General features: G+C 45.3%; 1 protein-coding gene across 1 annotated transcript; it reads left to right on the plus strand.

Moving 5' to 3' along the window:
- Positions 1-379: 379 nt before the first annotated feature.
- GPR6 (G protein-coupled receptor 6) lies at positions 380-1366 on the plus strand (the record flags this gene model as incomplete). Its single annotated transcript, XM_084285286.1, has 1 exon — positions 380-1366. The coding sequence occupies one exon, from the start codon at positions 380-382 to the stop codon at positions 1364-1366; it is 987 nt and encodes a 328-aa protein (XP_084141412.1).
- Between the last annotated feature and the right edge of the window lie 10266 nt (positions 1367-11632).

The following is an 11632-nucleotide window of genomic DNA, read 5'->3' on the forward strand; positions in this document are numbered from 1 at the left end:
GCGGCCGGGACAGCGGCAAAGTTCGGGCAGCGCCCTGCAGCACCGCGGGCAGCGCCCATTGAACTCAACGGGGCCGGCGGTTTCAGCACCATGGACAGCGCCCATTGACCACAACGGGGCTAGGGGTTTCAGCACCACGGACAGCACCCGTTCGGCACCATGGACAGCGCCCATTGAACCCAACGGGGCGGTCGGTTTCAGCACCATGGACAGCGCCCATTGACCCCAACGGGCCGCTCGGTTCCAGCACCCCGGGCAGCGCCGTCCATCCCCGCGGGCACCACAGCACTGAGGGGGGGGTCCCGCCCGGCATGCGAGCCCCCCGCCCCGCCGTGCCGCCGCTCGCTGCCCCTGCCCCGCACAGGCGGCCCCCGAGGAGATGGAGCCAGAGCCGGCCCTGAACGACAGCCTGGCGGCGGTCCCCTGGATGCCCGCCCGCGGAGGTAACGCCTCGCTGGAGCTGGCGTCGCGGCCCCCCGCGCCCGCTGCTATCAACCCCTGGGATGTGATGCTGTGCGTCTCCGGCACCGCCATCGCCTGCGAGAATGCCATCGTGGTGGCCATCATCTGTTACTCGCCCACCCTACGCACCCCCATGTTCGTGCTCGTCGGGAGCCTGGCCACTGCTGACCTGCTGGCCGGGCTCGGCCTCATCCTCAACTTTGTTTTCCAGTACGTGATCCGCTCTGAGACAGTCAGCCTCCTCACGGTGGGCTTCCTCGTCGCCTCCTTCGCTGCCTCTGTGAGTAGCTTGCTGGCCATCACGGTCGATCGCTACCTCTCCCTCTACAACGCCCTTACCTACTACTCAGAGAGGACAGTGCTGTGCATCCACACCATGCTGGTGGGCACCTGGGGGGTGTCCCTCTGCCTGGGGCTGCTGCCGGTCCTGGGCTGGAACTGCCTCCACGACCGCTCTGTCTGCAGCGTTGTCAGACCCTTGACCAAGAGCAATGTGACTCTGCTGTCTGCCTCTTTCTTTCTCATTTTTATCATCATGCTCCATCTCTACATTGAAATCTGTAAAATAGTTTGCAGACATGCCCATCAGATAGCTCTTCAGCAACATTTCCTGACTGCATCGCACTATGTTGCTACCAAAAAGGGAGTGTCTACTCTTGCTATAATTCTCGGGACTTTTGGAGCAAGCTGGCTACCTTTTGCCATATACTGTGTGGTCGGGGATCCCGATTACCCTTCTGTGTACACTTATGCCACACTTCTACCTGCTACCTACAACTCCATGATCAATCCTATCATTTACGCCTACAGAAACCAAGAAATCCAGAGGTCCATGTGGGTTCTCTTCTGTGGCTGCTTTCAGTCTAAAGTGTCCTTTCGTTCCCGGTCCCCTAGCGATGTCTGAGTGACTTTTCTCTTTGTAGTACTGCACCAGGTGACAATCTACTTAGTGAATTATTACAGTGCCTGTTAAAACTTCAAACTATGTCGTGAAGTCATTGGAAACATGCTTAAATATTAGCACTTTATACAAGTTTGTATTTTTGAGAGTGTTCAGGGTATGGAATTTTCAGTTCTGTGAAAAAATGTGGTTGTATATTAATTTTCACATCACATTTGTAAGGTGAAGACATTCCGATACTGCTTAATTATAGCACCTTATTTCTAGCTGCTGACCTGCCAAAACAGTGTTGCCTTTCTGAAGGGCAGAGAGAAAGAAAGTTGGGTTTTGTGTCGTATTAGTATGTGTGTGTGTGTTGGGGGAGAGGGGGTGTATGTATGTATGTGTGTAACAATACATTGCTGCACAATGTTGATAAATTATAACATTTTGTACACAAATAAAAGCATTTAAGATGTAAAAATGTTGTGTGTTCATATGATTTTAGAAATGAGAGAGCTTGAAAATTTTCCGTTTAAGTAAAGTCCTTTTGTTTACATTTGAAAGTTTACCAGGTAATTCCACCTAAAGAGATCATCATTTACTATGGAGATGAAATATTGCACCAAGAAAGGAACCTTTCTGTTTGCTTGTTTGTTTATTCTCTTCTTTTTCTCTGGCAAACAGAGAGCAAAGAAGAGAACAAACTCCTTTCTATTCTCCAGCGAACAAAGAAACAAAAAGCCCAGGCAAATAGGCTGCTAATTACAATAATTCTCCAGGTTTCCAGTATCTTTCTTCTCCAAGTTGTAAGTTAGAGCATTATGGTAATGCCATTTTAAAAAGTTATTAAACTGTGGGGAAAAATCCAACTCTAATCTGTGCTCTTTTTTTCTTCTTATAACCTAACATTACAGGGAGGGGGTAAAAGAAATAAAGGCAACAGTCTCCTTTCCTAAAAGCCTGTACAATGCCATAATAAATTGACTTTTCTTATCACCCACAGTTCTGTGGATAACATGAATTGTTCCACCCCCTCCTTTTTTTTTTTTTTTTTTTTTTTTGATTGTGTGCTGCAGAAAAATCATTTAAGTGCATCTTTGCTGTCTCCCTGTCTCAGAGCAGTATGCAGTTTTCTGATAATCCCATAGCTAGTGGCTTCAAAGAGCCCATCAGAGGTCAATGCTGTTCAGATTTTGGAAACACTTCTTCACTCAGGTTCAAATTCACAGGCAACAGATTTGTTTAGAGCAATAACATGCACATATGATTTCAAAAATGATGTCGCTGCTTTGCTGTTTATATATTTATATTTATATTCCATTTTTACTATTGTTATAGTATAGTTTGTCACTCATTCAAATTTGTATTCAAGGGCTAAAACAGATTAATCTTATGTGCATAGTGCTATATAAAGAGTTTGTTTTGATGTGTTTCCCAGCTAATGAGGGGGCACCACATCAGGTACTTGCCTGATGAAGCAGCCAGGGCCACAGAGAAGCTGTAAATCAGTAATACTGTTCTTACATGAAAATAGGTATTACGAAAAAACAGTATAATTTCACTGATAATAGAAAGACATTTCATTTGAAGTGCGATCTGATTGGAAAACTATGTTCCAGACTCAGGTAGCTCCATTATTTTTATCAGTTCTAATAATCACAAATGTGACATTGGAATTGATAAATACGTTCAGGCAAGTAATTCATCAGGGCACCCTTGTGGTGATGTTACAGATGTGATATAAAACAGATCTTATGACAGGTCAAACTGCTGATCAGATTAAGAATTCTAAAGTTGCTAGTGAGAATTTTTTCCCCTTCTTTAGGCCATCCAAAAGGGCAAGACCCAGCCCCAGAATTTTTCATCTCATACATCTGAACCACTAGATAAAACAGAGCAAAGAATGACCACTAGCTCCGTGGTGAGGTGTCAAAGAGCATACCTAAACTCCTTTCCCTCTGCAAAATCAGGAAAATAGTGACCAAACTCTGGGCTGGAAGCAGATACTGATATTTGCTGTGCTTCTAGCAGTGCCCCAATGCCCCATGAGAATACCACTTGGTGTCAGCCAAAGATTTGCACTGGCAACTTGCACTGGTAACTTGGTGACCAAGTGATGGTGATGGTAGAAAACACTTGAGCCTTCATCCTGGTCCTGCTTGAGCAATTGGCACAGACTTGGCCAAAGATGCTCCATCATCCACGTTAACTGCCGAGAGGTAAGACCAGCAAGTGCCTTAGACTGGTGAAATCTGGTAAAATTTTCTGGTAAAACTGGAAAATGTACCACCTGCTAGACTTTAGTTTCCTAAACCTTTGGAAAGAAAGAAAATGCCACTGGGGGAAGATTTCTTGTGTCTACTTTTAGATGCCAAAGTTAGGGAGACAGAATCTGCTAGACACCATCACCAATACCCACTTCTCTCTATTAATTTTATCAGGAGCTTATTTTCACCATAAATTCATTAGGTAGCTATAACTTGTGTGAAAATTAGTTATAGAGAATTTAGATGGATCAAATCCTATTTCAGTAATAAACCACTTAATGAGGAATGAGAAGGACTCAAAACCTTATATGAGGTATGTTGCCATTTTTTGTCCAACATATATTGGCTTTGTTCTCTGTTTTGTTTTGTTTTCTTTGCTTGTTTTCACTGTATGACCATGCTTTTACTTTAGCATTTCTCCCAATGATTTGCTGTGTCTACAAAATAAAGCTGAAGCACAACACTTTCAAGCCATTCTTCCCCTCTACCAGGAAGTGACTTCGTGTTCAGCAAGGTTAATCATTCATTTTGTTGGGACAATACAAATGTTCTTCTACACCTCATCTTCAGAAAGCTTTTGCTGACTCATAATTTCTGAAAAAGACTAATACAAAAAGGCAGAGAGTATTTTGGTGGTTTTGGGTCATCCCTCAGAGTGAAACTGACATCAACCTAGTTGCAGTAAAATATGGCCTTTTGTTTCCAAAGAGCATCCTGATCTGCAGGGATACCCGAGCAGAATAACAGAAAGCAGGCTACATGATCTCTGTCTCCTCACATTACAACTCACTTTAGAAAAAAAAGGACCTACAACCCCTGGTTGTATTCACAATTTCTGATAGAGCAAGTTCAGAAAGTTTGGATAGCATAGCACCTATAGTTTCCTTGCTGAGTTTTTTATTGAAACGGAAAACATGAAACAGCAGATGCTTATTTGACAAAATGGTGTTACATTTGCAGTACCTGGATCCCAAACATCTCATGTTGTCAGACCAATGACACTTTTACCTTGGTCATGAAATGATTTTTGGAAGAAAAAAAAAAAAGAGAATTCCTGGAATCCCCATTGCCAGTCCACTGCAAAACACGTCCTCTTAATCCCCACACAGACCTGACAAGGAACCTGCGGCCCTTCTGCTGTCACTGCCTGTAACGCTGCTGAGGACAATCACATACTGTGTGTCTGATCTTGTATTTCCACAAGTCAATGGGCAATTTGGTCTGCACAAGGGCTGCACAATTGCAACAGTAATTGCCAATCTTTCCTTGGACATGTGGGCCCATGTGCTCACTATTTTTCAAGTTCTTACATCAGTGGAGCTGTCTTTCAGGGGAGAAAACATATGCCTAGTTAGGTGCAAGGATCAGGCCAATGTTTAATGATGATATATTATATGCAGCCTTAACTGGAAATGAAAATGAAATTTGCAGTGTTGAATCACTTAAAATTGTTTCTTTGTGGGTTTTTGTTTGTTTATTATATATGTATATATATATATATATATAAAAGCAGATAACATCAACTTTCATCTAAAAGCTACTACTCTGCCCTCACTAGAAGCAGTGTTTTAATCTATTACACAAGAACGAAGATGATGACAGTATCTCATTAAAAACTTTCAATTTTGAGGCAGAAAGGTCTCAGCTCTGATTTTCATTGTAATCGAATAGTTTATTACTAACCCTGAAAATCAGACAAGACATGCAGTGCCTCTAAAGGCCAGATTCTGGAAACTTTACTCGTGTGAAGTGCCTCTCCCTGTGTCCAGCTCCATCACTGCAGTAGGAGTCATTAGAGAGAAAAGCACAGCTCCTATGAGCAGGAACTGCTCAGGAGCTGGTCCGAAAGCAGCAAGCAGTGCTTGATTTTCTGTAGGGTTTCTGCTGCAGTCAGTGGTGTGACACCACCACGAGAATGGCTCCGCAGGCTGCTGTGTGTGAATCACTGTATATTAAAAAGCCAGCTGGATTCAAAATCACGGGTCAAACAAAAACCCTTTATTTAGCTAACCAAACAAAAGGACAAAACACTTTAAAACCTGAAAAGTGAGTATGTACATATTCTTATGAATGTAATGAACCACAGGTACTAAGTAACACACAGCACGGCAACAGAAGCTCTCATCTCCATTCTGCTGCTATAATTTTAAAAGGATAATTTTTTTTTTTATTTTTTTTTTTTACAAGAGGTACAAATAATTCATGATAGTGCAGCTGCTCCTAAGCTCTTCAGCCATCTTTTGTGATATTCATTTGAAAAGAGGAGAAGAGGAGAAAAAACACCATGTTGTCTCCTTCCAGCTGCTTCACGGCACAACGGAGGGAAATCAGTGACTGAGCGGGTGCGCCTCAGCTCTGCAGGGAGGCGAAGCACACCAGGAGCACACCACAGTCCCAAAATCGCTTGGTTGCAGGGCTGATGCTCTGGGGGACAGACACTGAGTTGCAGAGTGTCTGCCCACTGCTGGTTCCTAGTCAGGGTGACACTAGTAGACACCTCCCTGGGAGCTGCTGCGGCAGGGAGAGCTGGAAGCTCAGGAATCAACCCCTGGATTGCTGCGTGGCAATGCCATGCAAAACTCCCCTGGGTGGAAATCCAGCTTGCATTCCAGTGCCCTTTCCGTGTGCAAACTCTTTCCTCTGAACACACAACACTCTTTCCCAATGCTCCCAGGGGAAACATCCCCCCAGGGGCAGTTTCACTTACTGAGGGTAGCAACCCGGTATCGAAATAATCAAGCTGCTGCCACAGCGCCTGGGGAGCTGGAAGCACTAAGCCAGCAGTGACATTTGATGTGGCAGCCCGTCCAGCCGAGGCAGGTCTGCCTGCTCATGTCAAAGGCTCTGCCGCAAAAACATTAAAAGAGGAGGGAGCCGAAGCCGTGGTGTGGCCTCTGTGAGGGGCACACCAAAAGCTGTTGGTGAAGAGCTGTGTGTGCTCCCTTCCAGAAGGGTGTTGGTGCTGCACAAGAGAAACAAGACCAAAAGTAGTCCTTCACAGAGGCATCTTTTGCGTTATCATTAATGCTAGACACCTCGAGTGGACAACTGCAAGTGCAGGCAGATCCCTTGAGCTGCCCAACTTACCGTAGAGCCTTGAGGAGGAATAACACACCTTTCACTCTGTCTTTGAGTGCAATCAAGTTAATATTTCAAGCCCAGACCTGGCAATGTTACCAGCAGCACAATATGCCTCGTCTATCCCCTCCTGCCTCTCTGTGCCCCTGTCACAAAGTGTGGGGCAGAACAGGGCCATTTCCCCCACCACCCAGCATAGCCCATCGGGGTTAGTCCATGCTCCTTTCACTTCTCCTTTAGGAACAGACATTTTTGTTTGTTTTCAAGCAAGAGAGTCTGTGTTTTTATGATGGATATTTATGTCTCAGGCAGGAACATTTGGTATCCAATCATGGCATCTCTAACTCATGAAAAAAACAAAACCAATTTAAAAAAATGGAACAAAATTTCAAATGTCTCAATGGAACACAAAGCAGGAGGTGTCCTCAGTGTCTTGGACACATTCAATCTATAGTTGTTGTTTTTTTCCATGTCTTTCCATGTGCTTTATCTCATCCACACTGATGGATTGCTGCTGTGCTGCTTGACGTGACCCAAGCTCTGGTCCTTGGCTCCACGTCTCCAGAAAGCTGCATGTCGTAATGGGTATTTTTGTTATTGGAGCATTTCCTGGAGGTGTTTGCTTCCTGCAGAAGTGTGATCCAACATGAGCTTGCTTTTGACCTCACTCACAGCTGTGCAGGTCTTCATAATCTGGCTGATGGTCACGGCAGGAAAATATCTGGGAAAACGTCTGCCAATATTTGCGTGCACTTTGCTTCACAGCTTTTGCCCGTTGCTAGTGCACACAGGTATGAGAAGAGTTGTTGAGTGGAAACAGCAAATTTGAATGAGTGCTAGGGGAACTTTTTTCCGAGTTGAGCTTTCTCTCTTTATAGAGAGATCTCTTTATAGTTAAGCTGTATCCTTCTATTTCTTCATAAATATGTAAATAAGAGTCACAGTTATGCAATCAAGAAAAAGAAACAGTGCTATGTAAATTGAGTTCCTGATTCTGAAAGTATCCACGTGTTTAGCTTCACTCAGAAGGGAAAGAGGATTATTCTTTTTCCTTGTTTTTTTAATGTAAAATCTGTAGGACGGCAGCCCCGAGGGGCAGTTTTTCAAAGAGAAGTATCAGTGCTTAAAAGTGTGAAGAAGAGACTTAGGAGCAGAATTAGAAGAAGAAAGCACACACTTGCATTCCTAAAGGTGGGCTCCTCAGAAATCTTGCTTTCTGGCTGCAAGTACCAAGTATCAATTTCTTGCTCTGCACTTTTATCCTCCGAGCACTTAGAGCTGGGCTGCCCCTCTGTGGGCTTGAGGGATGCTGGCAGCAGCCCAGGTGGTCCTGGGACCTGATGGGGTAGCTCAAGGGGAAGGAAAGAAAATCTGAGCTAGGGGAGTACCCCCACTCTCTTCCTACTGCTCACTCTCTGTCTTTCGGCTCTTTTAAAACAACATTTATTCCTGGGAAGGAGTTTCTCCAAGTGGCCTGTTCATTGCTTGGTTGCTTCAGTTTGATGCTGAATTGGAAGGGTGAGGTCCGTCAGGACAAGTTTGGGAAAAGCTTTTAAAAATTAACTTGAACTTTCTGTCCTTCTTGAGAAATGGCTCATCCTGTATGGACCAACTCTCATTTTCTCACTGACAGGGTGATGGCATGCAGGTGAATAATTACATTTAAAACTGAGGCAGAAGGAGAGGATCTGGAAGCATTCTCCAAAATGAAGATTGTTTGAATAAAGGTTGAGTCTTCTATAAAATATAATTAGATCTATGACACTCTTTGAATGACAGATTTTTTTTTTTTTTAATCATCACCTTCAGTGACACGTTATCCTTTGCATCACAGTGAGATGTGATTGTATACCTGCAGGCAGATATAATTTGTCACTTCTAGTTGGTGTTGCTTTTTATAGAAAGAAGTGCATCTAGGTAATATCAGGATGTTGTCAAAAGAAGTTTCTTCTGTTGGAAATTGAATACAAGTGTATCAGTAAATACGGGGACCTTGCTGCTTCCCCAAAACAATCTCTGATTTTTGACATCATGCTAATTATTCTTAATGACCAGGAAGTTAGGTTTTCCTAAATGCTTATGATTTCTCCAAATAGTGGAATATTCTGTTAGATGTACTCATGCAGTGGCAAATAAGGAAAGCGGGAGACAAATAACTTAAGGTTTTCACCTTTCTGTACACTTACTGTTCTATAAATGGCCTGTGGAAAATAATAGAATTGATTGAATTATGCTGCCAAAATAGACACTTCAGAAAGCCTTTTTGCAGGGAGAGATTTTGGGGACTAAATGTGATCAGTGCTGAGCACAAGCCCAAGACCTTGAGTGGCTCCTCAGCTTGACGTGGCTGAAGACGGACTCCTTTCTCCTTCCCCCCCCCCACAACCTGAGCTTCTCTTTGCAGTCACAGGCAGTCTTGTGGGAGACAGGTATGAGCAGAGCAACCTAGAGCACGAGGTCTCACTCATGCTGCTTGAATAGCAAGCCGTAAGGTAATCAGAGGCTGCCTATTTGTGAACTAGAACAGCTAATTGCATTATTTTCATCCAAAATGGGACTGGAGAAATTACCCAACTTTGCTGCAGTTGCTGTGTTGTCAAGCAGCATCAGTTCTGCAGGCTCCCTCAGCCAGGAGACAATAGGAAAATACTGTAGGAAATTGTTTGTAGGAAATAAAGACCCAGCAGCTCTGTGAAGCATCATCTCCCTCCCACCTTATTTAGGTGAGTGCCCCCGCTGCCCACCTCTGCAGAAAGCCACCCCTACACTAGCAGCACATGGCAGCTATTGTGCCAACAGAAACATCTCCAATTTTCTTCTTTTGTGAGGTATTTTTAGAATTTAGGAAAGGTTCTGGCTCTGCCTTTGCAGTCATTAAAACTGGGATCCGTTGCCTAACCCGTGGGATGTCTGTTGTATCGGTAAAAGCTTCCTAATAATGCACTTCCATCCTGCCCTGCTTGGCCTAAACTGACCACTGGCTGCTTTGTCAGAAGCACGCTGAGTGTGCTCGATGCTTGGCGATGTCAGTGCAGCTTCTCTGTCATGCAGGCAGCAGAGGTCTCCTTCCACCAAACTGGTCTCTTACCCAGGTCACCTACCAAGCTACATGGCTGCGTTGGCACCTCTCCTGCCATCCCCTGGTGCCTCAGGTGGTGCTGGGCCAGGTCTGAGGTGGAAGGGATGGCCCTTCCCTTGACCAGAAGGCTGGAGTTCAGTTGCCAGCAGCCTCACAACCAACCGATCATTCCTCTGTGCCCATCACAGGCCATGAGTGGGCAGCTCAGGGCTTTGGAGTGAGGCAGTGCTTGCTTTGATCCCTGCTAGTGACTGAGTGACATCTTTGTTTTCCATGTTAAAGAAAGTCTCACAGTTTTGTCTCTAGCTGCTGCTTTTCTGTTTGTGCTATTTTATTAAGAAACATCCATACCACATGCACAGCTCTGAGGGACCAAGCTACAGTGAGCAGCAGATCTCATAAGTACAGAATATCACTGGATGCTTCAAGACACAGAAAGGGCTTTGTCCTGCTGTGTGGAGCATCTCTAACAGGTGAGAGCTGGACACCTGCATGAGAGCCTGTGCTCTGTAATTCTTCTCTTCTTCAGGGGAAGAGATGATGTGAGAAGAAGAGGTAGCAACAAAACTTGCTTGGGAGCTAGCAAAAAAATAAATAAATTAGAAAAGTCATTTTGCTCTTGGAGCAAGATATTTGCGTAGGAAGCAGAGGTAGAATGCATTTCTTCATGTCTTCTTTTAGGGAAGATCCATGTGTGTCTGTTCCTCTTTCTCTCTCTTCTTCCTTTGACACCTCCCTTGGTCTTTACTTCTGCTGTTCTTTCCCTGAAAACACTGGGAAAATGTTGGGTTTCCTGCCCTTGGTGTGAACTGCCTTTGCTCAAACACATCTCCAGCTTTCCCTCTTTTTGGATGGTGCTACTGCTTCTCTCGGAGGGGTTTCACTCGTGAGGAGGTGTGTGGATGTCACCTCAGAGGGAACTGCTCCCCCTAACTCTTCTGTTCCACTTCTGCCTTTGCTGCACCTGGAAAAAACATCAATAAGAGGGATGCATGGGGTGATCTTGCAGAGGGAGAAGCAAACATATCTGGGTCTATCATAGCTGTGGGCTTTTTTTGTCTGCTGGTACTAAGGAAAACCAGCATGTTATGTCCCTAAGGTCTTGGGCTTGGGACCTTGGGCATAAAAAACGATATCTCAGGTGGATGGAGAGTCCTACCCTGTCAGTGTTGTAGACTGACTCACAAGGCACTTCTCTGTGTTGGACTTTACACCACTTATGGAGCCCATCATCTGCCTGATCTGTGTGTTTCAGGGTTGTGTGAGCTCCAGGGAAGCCCCAGGCCGTAGAGCCTACCTGGTGAATGGGGAGGTGCAGGCAGGGCTGGCCAACAGGACAGCCTAAGAGGGGGGCTGTCACCCAGCCTCAAGCCAGCCTGCCCCACCTCTGGGATCACAGCCAGTGAGCCTCTCACATGGATAGGCAGCTCTCCAGCAGCTGTGGGTATGGGGGTGATGCCGTGGGCATCCTCACTCTTACACATTGTTTTGTAACCAGGATAACCCTAAAGTGCATGTTGTGCCGCTGGGCCTCCTGAAGGACAAAGTCAAGACCAGCCTTCGGGGTGTGATAGGCAGTGCAGTGCCCTGTGATTCATTTTCTCCAGGGAGGGGAAGGACAGGTTGATGCATGTGTGGTGATGAAGCCCCGCTTCTTTCTACATTCATCTAAAAGCACACCACAAGCTGCTTTCCCACGTATCCAAGAAGTCGGCCAGACTTTGCTAGAGGTGAGCACTCTTCCCCTTCAGCAGTACTCCTGCTGATAGCTCCCTTTTCATGCGGACACACATGCCTGACCACTCAGGTCATGCACACCCCGAATCTGAGCAGGTTGTGTCACTCGGGGCTGCCCTCCTGAAA

The sequence above is a fragment of the Netta rufina genome, assembly GCF_964035555.1.
Source record: "Netta rufina genome assembly, chromosome: 3".
Classification (NCBI taxonomy): domain Eukaryota; kingdom Metazoa; phylum Chordata; class Aves; order Anseriformes; family Anatidae; genus Netta; species Netta rufina.